This window comes from Leucopleurus acutus, assembly GCF_964270905.1.
Source record: "Leucopleurus acutus genome assembly, chromosome: 10".
Taxonomy (NCBI): Eukaryota; Metazoa; Chordata; class Mammalia; order Artiodactyla; family Delphinidae; genus Leucopleurus; species Leucopleurus acutus.
The window spans coordinates 101,176,942-101,199,032 of NC_139153.1; the positions used below are offsets into that span (position 1 = coordinate 101,176,942).

Here is a 22,091-nt window from a genome sequence, read left to right on the forward strand (position 1 = left end):
TCTTCTCTTGGCTTCCTCCTCTTTGTAATCCCTCCAGCATCCTCCCACCGTCCCCACAGACGCAGCATGATGCAGGGAAAGGAGAACGGGCTTTCTAGCACAGAGGTTTCAGTCCATGCCCTGTGTCTGCCTCTGCCCACTTATACGGATGTCTTGCATGTGATAACCTCACAGAACCCCAGTTTCCCACCTGTAAACATTCCCTCACAGGGACCCGGGGAAATAAACCTCCATTCCTGTTGTGCTTTATTTCCATCTCTCTGTGAACTGCCTTGGCAACGCTAAACAACTTTTACAGTAATAAACTTGAACATTTTAGCAGTGTCTAGTGAAATCAGTAAAAAGTTACAACCCATTTCCTACGTCTTCAATACCCTCTGAGACTGTGAGGGATTTAACTAGGAGGTTTTAAGGAAACTAAATGTTGACCCCATAGCAGTGAAGATGTTTGTTATTAGTTTAGTAACATATTTCTGTTTGAAGAAAAAACTAGGTGATGGTGTTTTCTTCTTAGGCCCAAGTCTTAGACACTGAGTGTCTATAATCAATCACCCCTTAAAGAAATAAAATATAAAACTCTCTAAGGCAGAGGTTGGCAAACTTTTACTGTAAGGGCCAGATAGTGAATCTTGTAGGCATTGCAGACCATATCGCCTCTGTCACAGCTACTCAACTCTGCTATTGTAGCACAGTAAAACACAAATGAATGAGTGTGTTACAATAAAACTTTATTTACACAAACATGCAACAAGCTACATTTGGCCCATGGACCATAAAGTTTGCCTCCTACGTAAGTCATGAATGGAGATGACAGTGACCATAGTGATTCAGAAAACCAGATTTTTTTAGTGAAGGGCGGGTTTTAGATAATTCTGTGATAATTCTGGAATTATTAAGGTGTTTTGGTTAATACTGAATGCCATCACTTTGGCGGGGGAGTAGATGGGGGGAGCAGAGGCTGTGCAAGTTTTCTAGATGGAAATATTAGTCAGCTCAGTATATTTGAATCTTGAATAAACTTGCCTTTGTAAGTAGATTTGGGTTCTTTAGGTTGGCTATTAGGGAACCCATCCTGTCTTCCCGCTCCTGGAACAGAGAAAGGACAAATGAGGGGAATCAGAAAGCCTGAGAAAAGGGGGAAATAACAATGACTACCATTTATTAAGCTGTCCTCCCCATCACAAACTATGACCATATTATCCCCATTTTACAGAATACGTGAAGTTTTAGTTGAGAGAGGATGAATACTTTGCCAGGATCACACAGTAAGTGTCAGAGCCAGCTTATTGCTTTCTCCTTGGCCACGATACTTCCCTCAAGAAAAGTAACCTGCTTTCCCCGGGACACCCACTTTCTTCAGGTTTAGAACCAGAGAAGGCCGTGGGGTGGGGGGAGATCACCCCTTCTTCCTTCTAGCTTTCCTTTCCAGTAGCTGTTATGTTTAAAACACAAACAATAAACGTCTCGTGAGTCAACTTCTACTGCGTGCCAGGCATAAAGCTTTCATTCTATTACAGAAGCTATTTTCTTCCCATTTCCAGGACTGCAAAGAGACAAGGAAATGGAACTTCAGACAATTAAGAAACGTGCCCTAGGTAGCACCAAGAGTTAATTGCAGAGTCAGAATTTCATCACAATTCTCACCAACACCAAAGCATTGTCTGCACACACAACTGCCGTAGAGCTTAGAAGTGAAACTCCCAGGCTCTTAAGCCAGACTGACTGGTTCAAATCTCAACCCACTGGTTACTAGTTGTATCACCCTGGACAAATTGCTTAATGATCTTGTGTCTTAGTTTCCTGATTTGTCAAATTAGGATGTTGATAATGATTTCCCTCTCACAGTTTGTTATAAGGAGTAAAACAATACATGCGTATCATAAATAGCACGGGCTTGGCTTTTTCCATAGACTATAAGCTCTATGAGCACAGCAGTCTGTTTTGTTTGCTGTTGTGTCTTTAGCACTTAGAATAATGCCCAGCACACAGTAGACGATATCGTTGCAGGAAGGAAAAAGTTTCAAACAAACTAGCCTTTAGATTAAGTTGTGACTGGGTTCAAAGCCAGCATGAAAAAAAACATGGTTCTCCTTTTTCTTTACTTTTTTGTGTATAACTTGAATTTGATACATAAAATTTAATGTCTTTGAAATCATAACAGGAAGTGTAATAATGGAAACTAGCAATTGTCTTGGTTATTTTGATACTCCTGACGATAGTGGATGTTAGTAGAAAGGTGAAGCGGAGTCTCATAGCACATAGCTTTGGATACACTCTCCTAATTCTTTGGTATTCCTAAAGGAACCTGCTTATGTAGTTCATTTTAAAATTCCTTTCATCCTTTTTCTCTAAATCTAATAAGTCTGTCATTATCACACAGATTTTATCTCCAAAAGTTTACTTTTACCAAACTTGTGTCGTATTTAATACTGTGCATTCTAAATGCGAGTCAGTATTTAGTGGCAACAGCTGCCAGGAGTCACTGTAATAAATGAACTATGGTCCCTTTAGCTGGCGAGGTTGCTTTGATGTCTACACTTCAGCACTGATGGGGGCCCCAGAGAGCAACAATGCCTCCAGAGAAAAGGGTAAACTCATCCCCCAGTCTGAATGTGTGCAAAGAGGAGCATATATACCGGAGGCATGGGGATGGCGGTGCCTTTGGAACAAACAGTTCTTGCAGGTGGATTTATGTCCGGGCTCCGGGAAGCTGAGCCCCACGTATTCCCAAGAACACCACCTAGACACACTGTCATACCTTGGCAGAAAAACATTTTCAAGGCTTTATTGGATTTATGATAATATTCATTCTGAGTGTTGATAAACTGACACCCCTAACAATAGCAAAGCACTGGGGTTCTAATCTTGCTCCCTGGCTTGCGCTGTATACATTTATTTTCATTAAGAATAAGTATCTCACAGAATTACACAGTGGCAGCTTATGGAATTACCTCCTTCGAATGCTCTATCTTCAACATATGCCTACCAAAGAATCCTTTAAAGACCTCAGTCACTGGAGAGGCCAGAAAGAATCATTGTTTTTATTTGTTTTCATGCAGAATTCTCTACATGGTTTATGTTAAGCAATTGAAGTGAATAAGTTTTAAAGCTTCTTCTGCTTACAATCAAAATAATTTAGACGTATTAGTCTGATTTGTGATTTTCTTCAAGTCAAGAAGAACTGAATGTCTAATACATTTGGGAAACGTTCGTAAATGAAAGATTTGCTCCAGTTTAAAATATCTATCTATTTGACTATTCTGTAAACCAAACTATAAATTGAACTGTAAGCCAAAGAGTTAAAGAATGCTGTGAGGTTTGACTTTCGCAGGGAAGACTTTGATTTTCCAGGAACCCAGTGGTAAACTTTAGTTTTGGGGTCAACCTCATGAAATAAGAATTTGGCCCAAAATGGCAGCAATAAAGAGAAATAAGATTTACCCTGAGATAGCTTATACATAAAGTATGATAAGCCTGGACATACGGTAAAATACCCTGCTGTTTAATTTCCTGTTGAAATAATAGCTAAAAATTTGTTATGCATGAGAAATTATGTGCGAAGCATCTTACGTGTATTATTTTATTTCATCACCGTGTACTATTTTTTTTAACATCTTTACTGGAGTATAATTGCGTTACAATGGTGTGTTAGTTTCTGCTTTATAACAATTGTGTAGTATTATTATTCTCATTTATTGATAGCGAAAAAGAGAGGAAAATAGAGAACTGTAAAGGTCAGGTAATTTGCCAGAGGTTACAAAGGTAAGGAAGTAGCATAGCCAAGATTCAAACCTAGACAATTTGCCTCTGGAGCCTGAATTATTGCCCATGACATAAGCCTAAATTACTAATGATGTTGGCAATAAATACGTTTCAGTTAAACACGAAAATAATGACATATGGACAACTTATAAATGTAGCTCTATTATAGGTAGTATAACAAATAGTAAAATTGTATTCAGAATAAACAAAAACATTTGCCTTACACCCCTAAAAAAGCAATTTTTAGAGGGCAGAATTTCGGGTACTGGTGACTTCACATTACCCTATAAGCTCTGTTTTTGTTTCTGCATCCAAGGTTAGTATTTCCACATCTTATTTGAATTCATTGATCAACCAACAAAAAACTCTGTAAGCACTGTTATTCTTTTTTTAAAATCTAGACAGGACAATTCTGACCTTCAAAGAAGTTACAAAAATTGTCCACCATCAGGCAGCAAGTTGGTGGCCAAAGTGAAATTCCAACCCAAGTTTCAGGATTTCAAGTCTAATGAATTATTTCCCACCTTTCGCTATAAAGGTGACAGAGTGAGAACAAAAATGGCTTGTGAAATCTCCTTAACACTATACTTCTTCTTTCTTCTCATAGGTCGCTACCCTCAGGAGAACAAGGGAACCTACATCCCAGTCTCTGTGGTCTCCGAGCTGCAGAGTGGCAAGTGGGGAGCCAAAGTTATCGCGAGAGAGGACAGGTCTGTCCGGCTGTCCATCCAGTCTTCTCCAGACTGCATTGTGGGGAAGTTCCGCATGTATGTTGCTGTCTGGACCCCCTATGGTGTAATCCGCACCAGCCGAAACCCAGAAACAGACACGTACATTCTCTTCAATCCTTGGTGTGAAGGTAAGGGCCAGGGATTTATTTTCTTATTACAAAAATAGTTCCTATATTTCTAATGCGTCTCTTTTTGGATGATGGCAAAATTATTCTACAAGACGTCCCTTTCCTACATACACTTTCCATGTTTTAAAGATAGAAAAAGATACAAAATTTGTCCTCACTGTATATGAGGACATAACCTGAAGTTAATGCTGCTATAGATTTATTGCAGGAAACAATTGAAGATTGCCTAAAGCTGCACCATTAGTTAACTGTGGAGCTATATGTTGATGGTATCACCTCTGTGTATGTTATTGCTCTGTAAACGAAAAGGGTTTCTTTAACTTGACTTTCAAAACTATTAGGATCCAGAAGATGTGGTGTATATATCTATATATCTAGTCTCAGCCATAACAAAGAACAAAATTTTGCCACTTGCAGCAATGTGGATGGACTTGGAAGGCATTATGTTAAGCGAAATGAGACAGAGAAAGACAAACACCGTATGATACCATTTATATGTGGAATCTAAAAAGTGCAAACTAGTGAATATGACAAAATGAAGCAGACTTCCAGAGAACAAACTAACGGTTACCAGTGGGGAGAAGGAAGAGGGAGGGGCGATATAGCAGTAGGGAATTAAGAGGTACAAACAATGAGGTATAAAATAAGCAGCAAGGATATATTGCACAACATGAGGAACATAGCCAGTATTTTATAATAACTATAAATGGAGTACAACCTTTAAAAATTGTGAATCACTGTATTATATATGTACAGCTGTAACTTATATCGTACAGCAGCTATACTTCAATTTTTTTTTAAAAAACTCTTAGGATCCATAATCTGGCTTCAGAAAAATAGAATAAAGTTGACCCCGTCTGTAGTGGAACTAATTTCTCTGTCTCCTTAATTCAAGAAGAGAAAGCCTGAATGTTTAACAGATTCTACAAATTTGTTTATACGCATAGTGCGTGCACACTTCATAAACCGTAACTCTGGAGATGCAAACATGTAACTTTATTTTAATATAATACAACTTAATCTCTACTGCTATTTTGAGCCTTCCCTTCTGGCTGCTGCAGAAGTTAAATCTGGTTATAGTCAAATAAACTCAGTCAAGTCCAAGGATTTCTCTACCAATCCAATTTAAAAACTCAGTCACACACAGTACTTTTCCCTATCCGCATCTCTGCTCTTCCTTGTCTGCCCCCTGCTTCCATACTTGGCATGAGGCTGATTTTAAGTTCCAGAGGCAGATGCAATGTTGTAGCAAAATTGAGGGAAGAGAGTCCACGTTTAGATCTTCAGAAATAAGGTAATTAAACATATAAAAGCTGATGGGACCAAAGGCTTCTCACATCATCTTATTCCATATGCATTGCTCTCCAATATCTTCCAAAATGGGTCTATATTAGTGCTGACTTTGAACGTGAGAGTTGCACTTAAATCAGGCTTGATCCGAACTTACATATAGATAATAAGTGAACAACAATGTTTTCTACTCTGTATAACATAAACCTGGATCCTACTGACCTTTTCTTTGAACTGTCTATTCTAATAGATGTCACTGAGCTAATCCTATACTCCCCACTCACCACCTCCATCATCCTATACCCAATAATCCTTATCTATGAGACAAGTGTTCAAAGTTGATGGTGACAGGAGCTGCTAACTGGGCCATGTGCAGTTCAAAGGTACAGGGATCTGTTTATAGTAACCTTGCCAACCAGATACAACTGCAAATGAGTGGATAATGGAGAAAACTGGGGGGAGTGAGGGGGTAGAGACAAACTAAGGTTTTGAAAATGTTTACTTGGAGATAACTGTAGACACTCAACCAGAAATGACTGGAGATATCCTGATATGTAAGATGAGAATCAGAGATGTGAATTTGGGACTTATCGGCACCTTTGGAGAAAATAAAGATAAAGAAGGAAAGAGGATGTCCTATCAAGCCCTAAAGAACCCTAACATTTAGGGGTATAACAAAGTAGGAATCAGCAAGGGGGGCTGAGATGGTGGAATACGTAGGTGGTGGCCTAATATAAGAAAATTGTATTTTAAAAAGCCATACTTATAAAATAGGTAAACCAAGAATTTGTTGCTGATTTTATTTGCATTAGAGAAAGAAAATCATACAACTTCATATAACTATCCAACACCCTAAGGTATTTAAAGAATGCTATGATCTGCCCAAACTTTGGTTTATTAACAGCTTTTCTGGATTACATCATCTGTGTAAGATGGGACACATGTCTACATGCATTTGCACTTATGTGGCCTCTCTTCTAGAGGTGAAAAGGGTTAGTCATGTTGCCTGACCTATTGACTTTACAGGAGGACCATTCAGGAGGTTGATAGTCTAATAACCTTCAACTACCTGATCATTGCCTTGGTGTTCCATTGTAGCCATGGTGAGCAGCTTCCAGGTACCTCTGCTCCGAAAGAGTGACATAGATCTAGAGATGACATGGTGCTGCCACTAGATGCTGCATTACAGAAAAGGATCAGAGGGGCATTGCTGATCAGCGGAAGGTGAGAATAAAACCAGAGAGTTCTAGTAGGCATTTGAATAGGTGAGTCTAGAGCTCAGAGGAGATATAGCTGAGCTAGAGATATAAATATGACTGCCAGCAGGAGCCAGCGGCAAGTTTAAAGGAAGAACAGGATGGATTTAGTATAATCAACAATTCGAGTCTAAACAAAGGACAGGGAGATTGACGAAGAGTAGCCAGTGGGGTAAGAGGGAATCAGAAGAACGTGGTGTCACAGAGTCAGAACACCAACTGATTCAACGAGACAGGCTTTAGCTCTTTGGAATGCTGCTTATTAGTTGAGTAGGATAAGAAAAGAAAGTGGCCATACACTCTGAAAATACAGAAGTCATTGGGAAAATTAGAAAGATTGTTTTACTGGTGTGATGGGGACAGAAACCAGAGAGATGGGCACGGGCTACAATGTAATGGGAGGTGAGAAAGTGGAGGCACAGGTATTACCATCTCCTTCAAGAAGACCTTCTGTGAAATGGAGATGGTGATACGAAGGTCAAAGGAGAATTTTTAAAGACAGGACAGAGTGGACACAATTTTCTGGTGTTGGAGACCAACCAGGAGAAAGAGTTTACAGCCCTGAGGGAGGGTGGTGGTTCACAGCCTTGGCTGACCCCTGGAATCACCTGGGGGCTTGGCCACTGACGCCGCGGTCTCCCCACCCAAACATTCTGCAGCTTGGGATCCAGGGCTTATAAAAAGCTCTGTAGATGATTCTTGAAGACACGGTTGAGAGTCACTGACTTAGAGAAATCCTTGAGTGGGTGGGATCTAGGGAACAGATGAAAAGCCCTTGATAGGTGGGACTATCCATCCCCCACGGTGACAGGAGCAGAGTAGGATACGGGTGAAGGGGCAGGTTTTCTAGACTCAGTGGAAGGAGGACGAGGTTGTTCCCTCCTGTGATTCTGTGTTTCTCAGTAAAATGTAAAGCAAAATCATCTGTTGAGAACAAGAAGCAAGGAGGGAGTATTGGAAGCTTGTTGGAGGAGACATAAGAGTTGGGAGGTGGGAAGCAGGCTTACTACATGAACATGGCAGATGGGTGTGCCCTGGTCCCCAGAACCCAGAGAAAACTGCCACAGCTCCTTAATTCCTTGGCCTGTGAAAGTCCAAACATTTCTGCAAATTTCTTGGGGATATTGTTGTGGCCATCTCTACGTGTAGGAATCCTATATCTCTCAGTGCTCACACCTGTGCTGCCTCAGAAACATCACGAACAGTTACCCAAGACATCTATGAATGTCTAGACATTAATTGCCACTCAGTGTGGGGCGGTGAGAGGAAGAAAGGTTTACAGTCATCTCTCGGAATCCCTGGGGATTGGTTCGGGGACAGCCACAGATACCCCAGATCCACGGATGCTCAAGTCCTGTATTTGCCCTTCGTATTCCTTGTGTGCCACAGATTCAACCAACAGCGATGGTAAACATAGTACACAATCTGCGGTTGGTTGAATCCGCAGATGAGGAACTCGCGGGTACACAGACCCCAACCGTGCCGTGGTTCTCCAACTCAGACCACATCAGAATCACCTGGAGGGCTTGTTAAAACACAGGTTTCTGTGCAGCATTCTCATATTGATGAGGTCTGGGTGGGGCCTGAGAACTTGTATTTCTAACCAGTTTCCAGGGGATGCTCGTGCTGCTGGTCAGGGACCAGTGGTTTACATAATAATCACAAGATAATTATTACAAAACACAGGAGACTGTGTTCACTCTTCTTAAAATTCCACTGGCTCCTCCCTAACCCTGATTCCAGTCTCTCTCCAGCTTTTACTGCCTCTTCTCTCTCCCCTTTTGTTTCCCTTGTCCTCCAAACTCCGCTCTCTCATCCTCTCTCAGGAGCAAATTCTCTTATTCTCTCATGCAGAACACTTCAGCAAGCCTTTTGATTTCATTCTTTGGGCTTCTCCAACAGTCAGACTACACATTTGTGCTTCTACACACTTTTCCAAAGCTATTCCCTCCAGAAAAATTCTGGCACCAGCCTTTAAGTTAATACCTTTTTACATTTTTATGTTAATGCTCACTGAGCTCTCCCAGGGGATGTGAATGGAATGGGGGAAAGAGGTCTTCTCTTCATTTCTCTCCTGCTGTGGTTTTCCCGGCCTAGAAATCAAAGCATAATCCAACCAGGGGATCCGTATGATGAACCCCATACACAACCAAATACACTGTAGCCTGACAATCAACCAGTTTCGCGCTTGCACGTGCTAATTCATAACAATGGACTCCTAGAGATATGATCTGGCAACTAGAAAGTACATAAGAAGAGAGGCCATTGCCCAAGGAGAAAAGATAACAAGAGGAAATCAGAAGCTGTCAAAATAAAGCCAGGTGAGCAAAGATGCTGAAAACACCACACTCTTGACATGGAAGTGATGTCCAAGGTGTCTTAGGACACTGCGCTGAAATTACACAGGCAAGTACAGCACTGATTGATAAAGAATGATCAGCTCTGTTGCTGGGAGCCCTTCAGCTTGCTTTGTATTCATAGGCAATTTATCCTCCTTAATCACTCAATCATTAGTGGGGATCAATAGCTGTACCACGTTACTGAGGGCAGCGGTGGACGTCCGGAGAATTATTGGTTAGCTTTTTAATTTAATTGTGCTCACCAGGCTTCAGGTCCGTTCCAGGAAAGAGCCCTTCTCTGGGTGTTGGAGAGAAAACTGTACCCACAAAGGCAGCAGGAGTGAGCTGGGTGTTTATTGTGAAGTCATCTTATTTTTCTGACCACTTGGGAACTCTAAATGGTTGAATGTATTTCCCTATTTAAGTTCAAACTGTTCCAGATTGATAGTCTAGCATTAGTGCCAGAGAGTGTGTTCTGAAAGATTTCAGTGTCCCGTCCTGTGCTCAGTACTCAGGTCAGTATTTGATGGCTCTGTTTGGTAGGGCACCAGTCATTTTCAAGGGGTTCGGCTTTTCTTAATCACTTGTTTCCCACCTCATTCCCCATCACTGATTTTCCCTTAAATCCAGTCTTCATCCTAGCACGTAGCACAGTGCCTGGTACATGCTTCATGTTTAATAAATGTTTGCTGCATTGATTTAATAATTCCAAGTAAATGCTTTTTAGGTTCACTGCACTTATCATCACAGATAAGTTGTGAATGTAATCTCACAACTTACCATCTTGGAAAAAGTCAAAGTCATACATGATGCATGGGGGACATGTGTTGTGGGTACGTGTGTAGATTTCTCTCTCTTTTAGCACCTGACACTAAATTAGCATGTGGTATTTCTAACTTTTCATTCAATGTGATTTTTGCATTTTCCTTTAAACAAAGAAATCTATTAAATTTAGTGTAAAGAAATCAATACATTTCCAATATCTGGAAGCTTTTAATAGTAAAAACATATGACCAACTTGTATTTTATTATAACATTCATTTTTATACTATGTGCTTTGTAATTATACATGGTCTTTTAGACCCTTCAGTGCAGAATGGAGTAATGTACCAGGCCTGGTATTCCTGGGGTAACAATGAACAACACCCCTTTCTCTTGGAAACCCTTGAGCCCAGAACAGAATTTACACCCTCAGGCTAGAGCCATTCATCCATCAATCCACAAATATTAATAGTATATCTCCCCCAATGCTCATGACAACATAATTACCCATGGGTAGTACAGCGATGTTATTTATTCATTCACACATATTAAGGATCAATGCTGAAGTAGGCACTCGAATATGGTAGTGAGAAAGACAGTCTCTGCCCTCAAAGAGCCTCTGGCAAAGGTTTCACAAATGAGCTACTAATAAACATGAATTACAGCAGTTGCAAAAGAAGTCATGACACAACAAGAACATGTAATAGTAGCAGAGCACTGGCCTCACTGGGGAGTAGGGAGAGACGGGTCAGCAGATTATCTTTGTACCCTCTCCAGCCCCTAGAATAATGCTTGCACACAACAGCAGTCAGATAGTTGGTTAACTGAATTTTTATGAAGTTTTAATAAAGCTTATGTGAAATTTGTAAGGCTTTATTTATTCTAACCTTCTGTTTAATGAAATAGCATATATCCTTCTTGCAAGTGTCTAACACATTAGAGTCTCATTCTTACTTCTTGTACCGAGTGAGCATTATTCAGTGTGACACTGCAGTCAGAAGGAAGCCCAGAGAGCTCACAGTGAACGTTATTTTCAGTGACATATAGGTGACCCCAGATTCAAGGTCCACAGCTGTTTCTGGAAGGAGCAGGTTTGGAAGGTCTGTTCCAGAATTCATCTGCCGATTCATGGCGTTCATAATCCCTTAGGCGGGCGGGTTTCTTTTTATATCTTCAAATGATGCTGAAAGCAGGTATCTTCCTGCATTCTGTGTTTCAGAAAGCAGGATCCTTTTCTCATTCAGCCTAACACGGTGCCAGGCCCAGAGTTAATACTCATGAATGTTTGCTGGATTGAATTGATAACCAGCACTGCAAGAGGCAGGGAGAGGATTATTAGCCCCATATTTCAAGAGTGAAAAACAGACCCTGTGGTATTACATAAAATTTTCAAGGTCACACAGAAAAATCAGGAAACAAGCTGGGGCTAAAACCTGGTTACCCTGATTTGGTCAGGGTAAGCTCTTTCATTTTCAGAACCAGAACCATGGGTACCCTGTATTGTGTCATGATGGAAACAAGGGGTAGATGCTTCTATGATGTTCTAATGAACCCTGGGAAAGCCTGCCATTAAAAATAAATAAATAAAAAAAAATAAAACCAGGTTGATAGCTAAAAGATCAAACAAGTTTCCTTTGCAAAAAAAAAAGAGAGAGAGAGAAATTAAGCATCCCAGCAAGGGCACAGGCTCCCTTTGAGGAAATGTGCTAAGTAAAGAATATCAGATATTTTCTTTGTAGAATTGCTTCATGAATAATAGTCTGTCTTCTGAAGATATTTAAGTACGCTGAAAATTCCTTACCCAGCAAAACTGGAAAAATAACACAAATCAAATAAACTTCCCAAGCTGGCCTGAGCTGTAATGTAATGCGGCGTGTTTGCCGGGAACACGCATAGACCCAACGGTTGAGGAATCGCTTGCCTGGGTTTCATGGGCTCGTTCCATTCCAGAGTTCACAGGTACAAAGGCAGGCCTCTAGAGAGGCCGACTTAACCCGTTTTAGGAAGACAGTGGCTCTGGACCCTTCCAGGAAAAAAGCGCAGACTCTGGAAATACCACTCCCTAATACACTGCAGTGTTTCCCGATTCCCACGGGTGGGACTCATGTGCCTATAGCGCACACAGCCTGCTGGGGTCACCACCCCATCTGATTCACTTTGAGATGGAAAAACATATCACGACGACTCTGATCTGGAGTCACACGTGCTCCCCAGATGAAGGCATCCCCTCGAAGACCGATTACACTCACCCAGCACGTCTTGCCTCTTTCTTTAGTGACACTCAACTTTTACATAAAGGGGAGGCAAGTAAAGGTTATTCCTAATCCCTCGTTCAGAATTTCTCCCTTCACTAAAAACGTGAGACATTTTGCCTTCTTGAAGAGGCCAAGCCATTATTTCTTCCAAAGGATCAGAAGCAGAACCAAACTCTGATTTAAGCTCTTCGGCAGTCTCTTCAGAGACAGAGTATACGATAGCATCCCTAGCTCTGCAACTGTCTTTGATCCCTTTGCCAGGCTGGAACTTAATGACCTTAGAAATGGGACTTGCTTTAACTTTAAAATAGCATGTAAATAAGCAAAGGGAAATTTTCTACCCACGTGGTGATGAATAGCCCTCCTTCTCCCTAAGAGGTTGTACGGATACTAAAATCAATATGGTCAGCATTCATTCTTACAGGTTTGTTATAAATTCTTACTTTCTCTGAGGGGGGAGGCGGCAAATTGTAATTTCCAAGGGTGCCAGAAATCAGCCGTAGAAGTGAGTCCCGGCATTTCTCAGCTGCCAGTTTTCTTTTTTGGACTGCACTGCGCCACCAGAGGAATCGTAAAATAAATGAGGCCGTTCTTCTTTACTACTTGCCTCCTGTAAGTCACCCAGGAAGAGTGGTTATTCACAAGGCAGGCTGAAGGTCTGTTCTGGTGGCAGAGGTGCTGGGTAAGGCAGATGGCGGTATTATTGCAGAATCACCAATGGCGCCATGTTTTCTTGTGAGTTTTATTGTGGTGACGGTGGTTTGCCAGAGGTCTCATGGGATCAAGAGGATGTCGACGGGTCCATGGTGCTGCCATTCCAACTCTATGAGCTCTCTAGACCTAGCTTCTCCTATCAGCTCTCACGCAACTGAGAAGTGTAGTCCCCACCCTTACGTACGAGCACACACACACACACACACACACACACACACACACACACACACCCCTCTGCTTTCTATCAATAACAGTTCAGATTGTTGGGCCACTAGAACAGTGACATGTCAGCTCACTTTTCCTTTTCATAGTATAATAGTACCCTCTGTGCCCCCCCAGATCTAGAAAAACCTCACCACACCTCTCTAACAAAAGAATTTTTAAAAGAAACAAAAACAACACCAAAAAAAACACAACAAAAATCTCAAGAGGCAAATGATGAAGTTTTCCTGTTTTTTGTCAGCATATCAAACAAACAGAGTTTTTTGGCGTTTCCATGGGGATGTAATTTTTTTTTTTTTAACCGTAGCTTTGGACTATATTTTAAAGTGACAGATCTGAATAAAAACAGAGGAAAGAAAGCTCTTCTTTCCGCCCTCAATCTTCTTTTAAAATCATAAATAAATTTAAAATTAAATTCAAGCCTCCCCATTTGTTTTCCTTGCCCTCTGCTGTGGATTCATGATTACGCCCGCCGAGCTTGAGGTAAGGTTTAATTCAGCCGCTGCAAGGAAAAGGATGGTCTGGTCTCGAGCTGCAGAACTCCTTCCTATTCATGGTTTGCCACCTAAATTTATGACTTCCCATCACTAATAACCCAAAGCCCAAAAATAAATCCTTCATTTTCTTGGACTTCTCTCTCACTCTCAAAGCTCAGACATCCATCCCCATCTCTCATTCTTGCGGTTGGCGTTTACTGTGCCACGTTCCCAGGCACAGTGTGCTGGACGCTGGGGAGACCGCGCCCTGATGCCTTGGACTCAGAGTCATAGTCTACTTGGGGGACAGCTTAGTATTCAAATCCTGGCTTCACCTCTTACCTGCACTATGACCTTGGGAGGGACACTTCTCTCTTCCTCAGTTTCCTCATCTCCAAAATGGGGAAAAATATTATGCCTTCCTCTTAGGGATGTTATGAGTTTTAAAGAGCTTGTTTTTGTACCGCACTTAGAAAGTTTCTGGCATGGAGTAAATACTAAACACATACTTGTTCAACAAATAATTAAATCACGGAACAATTTCCATGTAGTGGAGTGAATGTCACTGCAGCATCCGTAGGACACTACAAAACAGGCTTAATCCAACCTGTGCTGGGAAGAAAAGAGTACAGGGAGGCTTAAAGAAGGGGGGACGTTATCATTGTACAAAGATATTTAATAAAGACACTGATAATAAAAAAAGAACACACCATATTGTTCTTCAAGAAAAATTAATGCAACAAAGTTAAACTTGTTAACCTCTTCTTAAATAGGTGGTTTCGTGTAAACGCAACCACACTTTAAAAAATAACTTTTTTCTCATGATGGAAGTCTTATTGTAGAAATAAAAAATAATGAAAGCATAAAAAGAACGCAGAGATCTACAAATCACAATTACCATTTTGGTGTACTTCCATTCACTTAATGTATTTTTGAATGGTTTTAATTTTTAATTGACAATTAGTTGAATACATTGCCCTTTCAAATATGCACACATGTATGTATATAAATGGTAAAGAGTGGACTTTCCCTTACACCTACGCTCCAATCCTAGAGCATCTCCAGAGAAAACAAACTTCAACTGTGTATTTCATTCTAGATATTTTGCTATAATTTTACATGTTAATGTCCATATGTACATCTATAGAGTTTGGATTTTATTAACCACAGGTGGGATTGTGTTATGCACGTTTCTCTATACTTTCTTGCACAATGTACCTTGGAGAGTTTTCTATATCCGTACAAGCATATTCTTTTTAGTGACTACTTGGTATGGTTGTACCATAATTGATTTGGTCTTTTATTTACAAATATTTAGATTTCCTCTCATTTTCACCGTAGTATACCGTGCTACAATGAATGTTTCACACACCTTCATACAAATGTATTTCTGTAGAATAGATACCTAGAAATACCTTTGTTTGGTCAAAGTAAATCCACATCTTAGATTTGCATAGATACTGCCAAATTTTTTTAAAGGATGCAGTAGTTTATAATACAGCCACAGCACACGAGCGTATCCATTTCTTTAAACTTTCATTGGCACCAGGTGTTACCATGTGTTTTACTATATGCCAATATGCTAGGCAAAATATGGTATTTCCAACACAATAGCAAAAAAAAAAAATTTTTTTTTTAAATGGGCAAAGAACCTGAATAGACATTTCTCCAAAGAAGATATATGAAAAGCCAATGGGTACATTAAAAGATGCTCAACCTCACTAGTCATTAGGGAAATGCAAATTAAAACCACAATGAGATATTACCTCACTGTTGTTAGAATGGCCATCATCAAAAAGACAAGGGGGACGGGTAAGCTGGGACGAAGTGAGAGAGTGACATGGTCATATATACATTACCAAATGTAAAATAGCTAGTGGGAAGCAGCCCCGTAGCACAGGGAGATCAGCTTGGTGCTTTGTGACCACCTAGAGGGGTGGGATAGGGAGGGTGGGAGGGAGACGCAAGAGGGAGGAGATATGAGGATATATGTATAAGTATAGCTGATTCACTTTGTTATAAAGCAGAAACTAACACACTACTGTAAAGCAATTATACTCCAATAAAGATGTTTAAAAAAAAAAAAGACAAGAGAGAACAAATGCTGGCATGGGTGTAGTGTTTCTCTAACCCCTGTATTTTCTGTTAAGCAGTTAGTGCTATCTAGAGACTCAATCAGATTCATCTATAAGTGAATTATTTTCTGTTTTCTTTGGAGGGGGGCAGAGAGCGCACTTAAGAACTATATGCTTCTTAAGTCGTATGCTGTGTGCTTCCTGGGGCGTTCGTCCCATCAGGAGACTCACAATGTCTGTTTGTCCCTCTCAGTGATGTTCAGATTTATCAGTAGGGTCAGGTTTTACCAGTCTCATCCATCCATTATGAAGTTCCCCATTAGCCTTTTAACAAATGATTTTAGCCTAGATCCATTATTTCATTAGGGACTGCAAAATGGTGCTGATCTCATCTACCATTCTTTCTGCATTTATTAGCATCTATTATTTTGGTGCCTTGAGGTAGTAGTCATAGAAGAAAGTCTAAATGCATGGCTCTTTTCCTATTTCTAAGTTTTTTAAAGAATGAGTTGATTCTTAGCACCCTATAAAGGTGACCAATGAATTTTTAAAATCGCTATGAAACTACAAATATTGAAGTATTTCACATGTTCTAATACTTTGCAGTGACTATTATTTTTGCTATTTGAATTGTCCCATTCTTGGCCAGTGGGAGCTCCTTCAAGTTGATTTATGATTCCTTTGTCGTGAGTCCTAGAATCGTTAAAAGCCTCCTTGTTTTCTGGTAGGAAGAAGTATTTCAGGCTAGTCTCATACATTTCCTGACCCAGACCTGCTTTTTCTTAAGGAGCCCAGGTACCTTTTAATGGGGGGTGGGTGGAGAGGAATGGTACTTAGAGATCATAATCTGGGCTCAAGTGTACTTGCTGTTGCCATTGCATTGGTTGTTTTTTCTAGTTCTTTTCAGTGGACAGAACTAAAAAATGTGATTTCTCTTTTTTTTTTTCTACTTTTCGCTGCGTTGGGTCTTTGTTGCTGTGTGCAGGCTTTCTTTAGTTGTGGCGAGCGGGGGCTACTCTTCATTGCGGTGTGCAGGCTTCTCATTGTGGTGGCTTCTCTTGTTGTGGAGCACGGGCTCTAGGCGTGCGGGCTTCAGTAGTTGTGGCACACAGGCTCTAGAGCACGGGTTTAGTAGTTGTGGCCCACGGGCTTAGTTGCTCCGCGGCATGTGGGATCTTCCCACACCAGGTCTTGAACCCGTGTCCCCTGCACTGGTAGGTGGATTCTTAACCACTGCACCACCAGGGAAGCCCAAAAATGTGATTTCTAAAGAGAAAATGCATCATGAGTTGTTATGATGCTTTCAACTTATTTTTTTTGAAAATCCTTTTATTCAATATTTTTTTATAATGGAATTAAGTTTTTGATTATTACAGTATGTTCTGATCGAAACACTACAAACTATTGCAAGGACTAGTGGAAATAGGAAAATCTGTTAATAATAATATTTGTTGGTGAAAAATCATAGGGAATCCAAAAATCTATTTGTCGGTCATATGAGTGAAAGCACAACTTCTGGGAAGTATGTATGGGAAGAAGTAGCCAGCCTCTCCCTTCGTGTACATTCTTTCTTATTTTCTTGTTATATCTTCCCCAAACAGAGGTAGTCAACGGTAGTTAGAATGGCCGTCTCCCAACACATAAAATAATCGAATTCCCCAATGGGTGAACAAAATAATGAGTAGTAACCTGGAACTCAGTGGAGCAGGCTACTTTGGAGCCTTCAGTGGGGACGTCTTCCAATTTCAGAGTGATGTGTCCTCACCCTGCATCATCGTTTTAGTGCAAAAACAGAAATTAATTCTGGTGAAATGAGATTCACCTCCCAACAGGATTAATAGTCGCATTCACTGAAGTTCTTCATTTGTGAACTGTGAAGATACCGGTAGTAGCTATAAGATCAATAGGATTTCTGCAGATGGAATGACAATATACAAGGACAAAAATCACCTATTTTTTGACTTACAAAGCCCACGGTAGTTTTAAATTTGCAAGTTAATTACAGACCAGCTACACCACAACATTTTCAAATGGCAAAAGTACAAAAAAAAGTTACGTGTTACAAAAATATTTCAGAAAAAGTGTAGTCTAACCAAATAAAAGCACTAAAAAGGTATCTTGCCCAAGGGATGTCAGCTTGGAAAAATTATCCCCAAAGCTAAACATTTTTATTTCACACAAACTATACTCGGAAATAGCTTTGAGACTGATTTCTGAGGCTGAAAGTATCAAAGGGTTTATTTGTCAAGAAACAAATACCTTAACTGACAAGGATGGATAGAATGAGTTCATACTCATTAAGATTTCTGCTGCAGTGTTAGGGTACTAACAAACATCTCTTAATGGCAGAATGTGGTAATCATGGAATTATTGCTAAAGTAGTTTTCAAGTGAAAAAAGGAAAAGAAAACAAAACAAATTAAACTTGACCAAACATGTCAATTTACAGTTTTAAGGTTATTTTACAAAATACCTCCATTTACACAATAGACTTCACACAGCATTTTAAGATGAAAGTTCTTTTAATTTATCCTGGCACACTCTAAATGAATAAATTACACTGTTTAAAGAATTATTTAATATGTTTTATTTATTAAATTTATTTATTCGGTAAGTTTTTCTTTCTCTTGACTCAGACAAAGAAAAGATCTCATATATAATAGATTAAGAGAGGAAGTTAAGCACACTAACTTACAGAAACAGGTGAGAACTGGGGAGGGTCAGCAATCATGTGAGTCTCACCCGATGTGATGCTCTTCAAAGATGAGTCAATCTTCTTAGAGCCATTTAATGAAGATTTTGAAGGAAAACTTCATTTTGTACTCTAGCCCTTTAACGCTTTCATTCTTTTTTTTTTTTTTTTTTTTTTTTTTTTGCGGTACACGGGCCTCTCGCTGTTGTGGCCTCTCCCGTTGCGGAGCACAGGCTCCGGACGCACGGGCTCAGTGGTCACGGCTCACAGGCCCAGCCGCTCCGCGGCATGTGGGATCTTCCCGGACCGGGGCATGAACCCGTGTCCCCTGCATCGGCAGGCGGACTCTCAACAACTGAGCCACCAGGGAAGCCCAAAGCTTTCATTCTTACAGTCAGTTCAGCTGTTGGTCTGTAGTAGCAGGAGTTACAGTACCAAATGGAAGCTAGATTCATTGCTCTGGATCAAAGATCATGAATATCTTCAAGGCTAATGATACAATTGCCAAGTTGCTTTTTAAAATATTGTAGCAGTCACAATCCCATCAGTAGATTGGCAATTCATCACACAGTAGCTGGTACTGAGTATTATAAAATAAAATACATAGACAAATGAATATATACATATAATTTCTTTTGAAACCTTTGCAGTTCTTGGATTACTACTTAATTAAAGTTGTTTTAAATTATTTTCTGTTCACGTTTCCTCATCTGTGAACTGGTTTTCCCTTTACTGGCTTTCTTTTATACACTTCATGATTTTCTTATCAATTTATTGGAGTTCTCTACATGTAAGGAAAATTTACTAACATTTTCTATTGTTGCAAATATGTCTCTAGTTTGTTGTAGACTTTATATTTTATTATATCCGAAATTCAAGTTTTACATTTATATCAAATAAAATGCAGTGATCATTTCCTTTTTGATTTTTTTCTTTTATCTTTGTCTTGATAAAACTTTCTCACTTGGAGACCAAGTAACTATTCACAGTTATTTTACTCTGGAATTTTTTTATGCTTTGTATTTTTAAATTCAGATTCTAAATTAATGTTCAGTTTATTCTGGGGTACAAAAAATTTACTTTTCCCAAGCAGCCAATTTTCTCAGCTGAATTAATGGACACTCCAGTCGCCCTCTGTGATTTATAACATTTATTTCATCATAAATGTATTTCATAGAGACAGATGCATATTGTAACATCTATTTCTAGGCTACCTATTTTGACCCATTAATCTAATTTTATACCAATTGTTTAAATTATGGTAGCTTATAATACAGTCTAATATCTTATAGGGCAAGTCCATAAACATCTCATATTATAAGGAAAACATCTTGAAACATTCCTAAATGACACTTCTAGACCTCAGTGGCCTTAAGAGGAGTTTTATCTCAATAACGGGCATTTGAAACGCACTTGGCTAAGATGTTTATTATTACAATACTTACAACAGTTAAACCACTACTATAGAGGAATTTTTTTAAAGTAGCCTTTCCTTTTCAGGCCATTTTGATAGCATCATCTGGGGGCGGGCTGTAAAAGGTGTGCATGTAAACAGTCAATGTCCTTTTATACATATTCTGAGATGATTTTATTTTAAAATAAATGTATTCTTTTAGGATTTTACTCCGAACTATTGACCTCGCTATTTCTGTTGTCACTTCCTTATATGTAACCTCTGCTTTGTTCCACTTGGAAATGAAGCTGTCATTTCAGTTGAGGAGTCACATGACTGTATAGAGATTGCTGGCAAAACCACAGAACCCAGCAAGGTCAAAAGTCTGAAACATCAAAGTTCACGTTGGCGAGGGCTGGGGGGAGGCTGCGGCACATCTGTCCTGTAACTCTGATTCTTCTAGAAAGATAAAATGGCTTTAGGGTGAATAAGCTATTGACGCACACAGCGACATGAGTAAGTCTCAAGAGAATGAGCCTGAGTGAAAGAAGCGAGACCCCCAAACGTGTGCACACTGTACAGTTCTTTTTATATAAACTTGTAGAAAATGCAAATGAACTTACAGTGATAGAAAGCAGATGAATGGTTCCCTGGCCGGGCTGGGACTTCAGGGAGAGGACTGGGAGGGAGGAATTACACGGCGGTACAAGGAAGCTTTTGGGGTGACGGACATGTTTATTATTTTGGTCGTGAAATTATACACTTTAAATGTGTGTACTTTATTGGACACTAGTAAATATGTAGATGTGTGTATGCGTGTGTGTATTTACTGTTGCATGAAACCAGGCTAATGGTAGGCAAGAGGCAAAGATTGGAAAGGAAGTTACAAGAAAGTACCGGAGAGCAGACGAGACCGCAGAATCGCCGAAGGGTTCCGTCAAAGCTATAACACAGCCCAATGGGGGATCCAAGCCGGTTGGATGGGGCAGCACCTGGCAAACTTTAATGTACACGCAAATCCCGGGGAACCTTGTTCACATGCAAATTCTGCTTCGGTAGGTCAGAACTGGGCCCTGAGATTCTGCATTTCTCACAAGGTCCCAGGTGGTGCTGTATGCGGCTGGTCTCTCCACCATTCTTTGAGAAGCAAGGGGCTAGAGCATCTGTTCTCAACTCCGGCTGCATATCAGAATCGCTGGGGAGCTTAACATTAAGTAATTAGTTAATTAATTAATGTAAAGACCCTGATGCCTGGATCTCAGCCTTACTCCCAGAGATTCTGATGCAGTCGATCTAGAGTTCAGCTGGAATCAAGCGTTTGTAAATCTACCCGGATGGTTCTAAAGTGTAGCCAGGGTTGACAACCACTACTCCAGAGGGATGGTAGAAACCTTATCAGGGAATGAGGAGGAAAGATCCCTGAGAAGGTACTAGGACGGCAAGCAGGGCCAGAGAGATGGGATGAACGATGTCCCCGAACAGAACCAAAATCGAACATTTCCAAGCCTGCAAATTGACCTGGGTATAACTTAGAGCCTGTATGGTCCTGCCTGTGTTAAAGATGCTTTTGCTGCCTTCACACCTGGCCTGGGAATAAGTACCAGCTGATTACTGAGCAGGCAGATGGGCAGCGAGGTTTTCCTGAGATTATAGCCACAGGGAAGAAAAGTCCTTGCAATGGAGGAAGATGACCAGGGAGGCCGATTGGACACACGCTTACCAACACATGCACCAGGATTTTTCCTTGAAAGGAGACAAAGCCCAGCCTCTCTCCTCCTGTCCCTATGGGCCACTAACCAGGCATGACAGATGGTACTCCAGCCTCCTAATATGCCCCAGACTTGTTTTAAAATCATTTGGAATTCTATTAACATTAATACTTCGGAAATTATTTTTTGATCTGTGTTACAGACTTTTATCTGCATTATAAAATTCTGATTCTGAAACCACTGATGCAACAGAATCCTAGAATGTTTACTGGGACTTGTCAATTTAAT

The 22,091-nt window shown here is 40.3% G+C and overlaps 1 protein-coding gene across 1 annotated transcript in view; it reads left to right on the forward strand.

The window, feature by feature from the left end:
- F13A1 (coagulation factor XIII A chain) overlaps window positions 1-22,091 on the forward strand; it is a gene marked incomplete at both ends in the record, with an annotated part of 135,969 nt that overhangs the window by 36,007 nt on the left and 77,871 nt on the right. Inside the window, one exon of the mRNA XM_082847566.1 lies at window positions 4,370-4,621. Within this exon, the coding sequence (XP_082703692.1) occupies window positions 4,370-4,621 (252 nt within the window). The remainder of the gene's footprint in view (window positions 1-4,369; window positions 4,622-22,091) is intronic.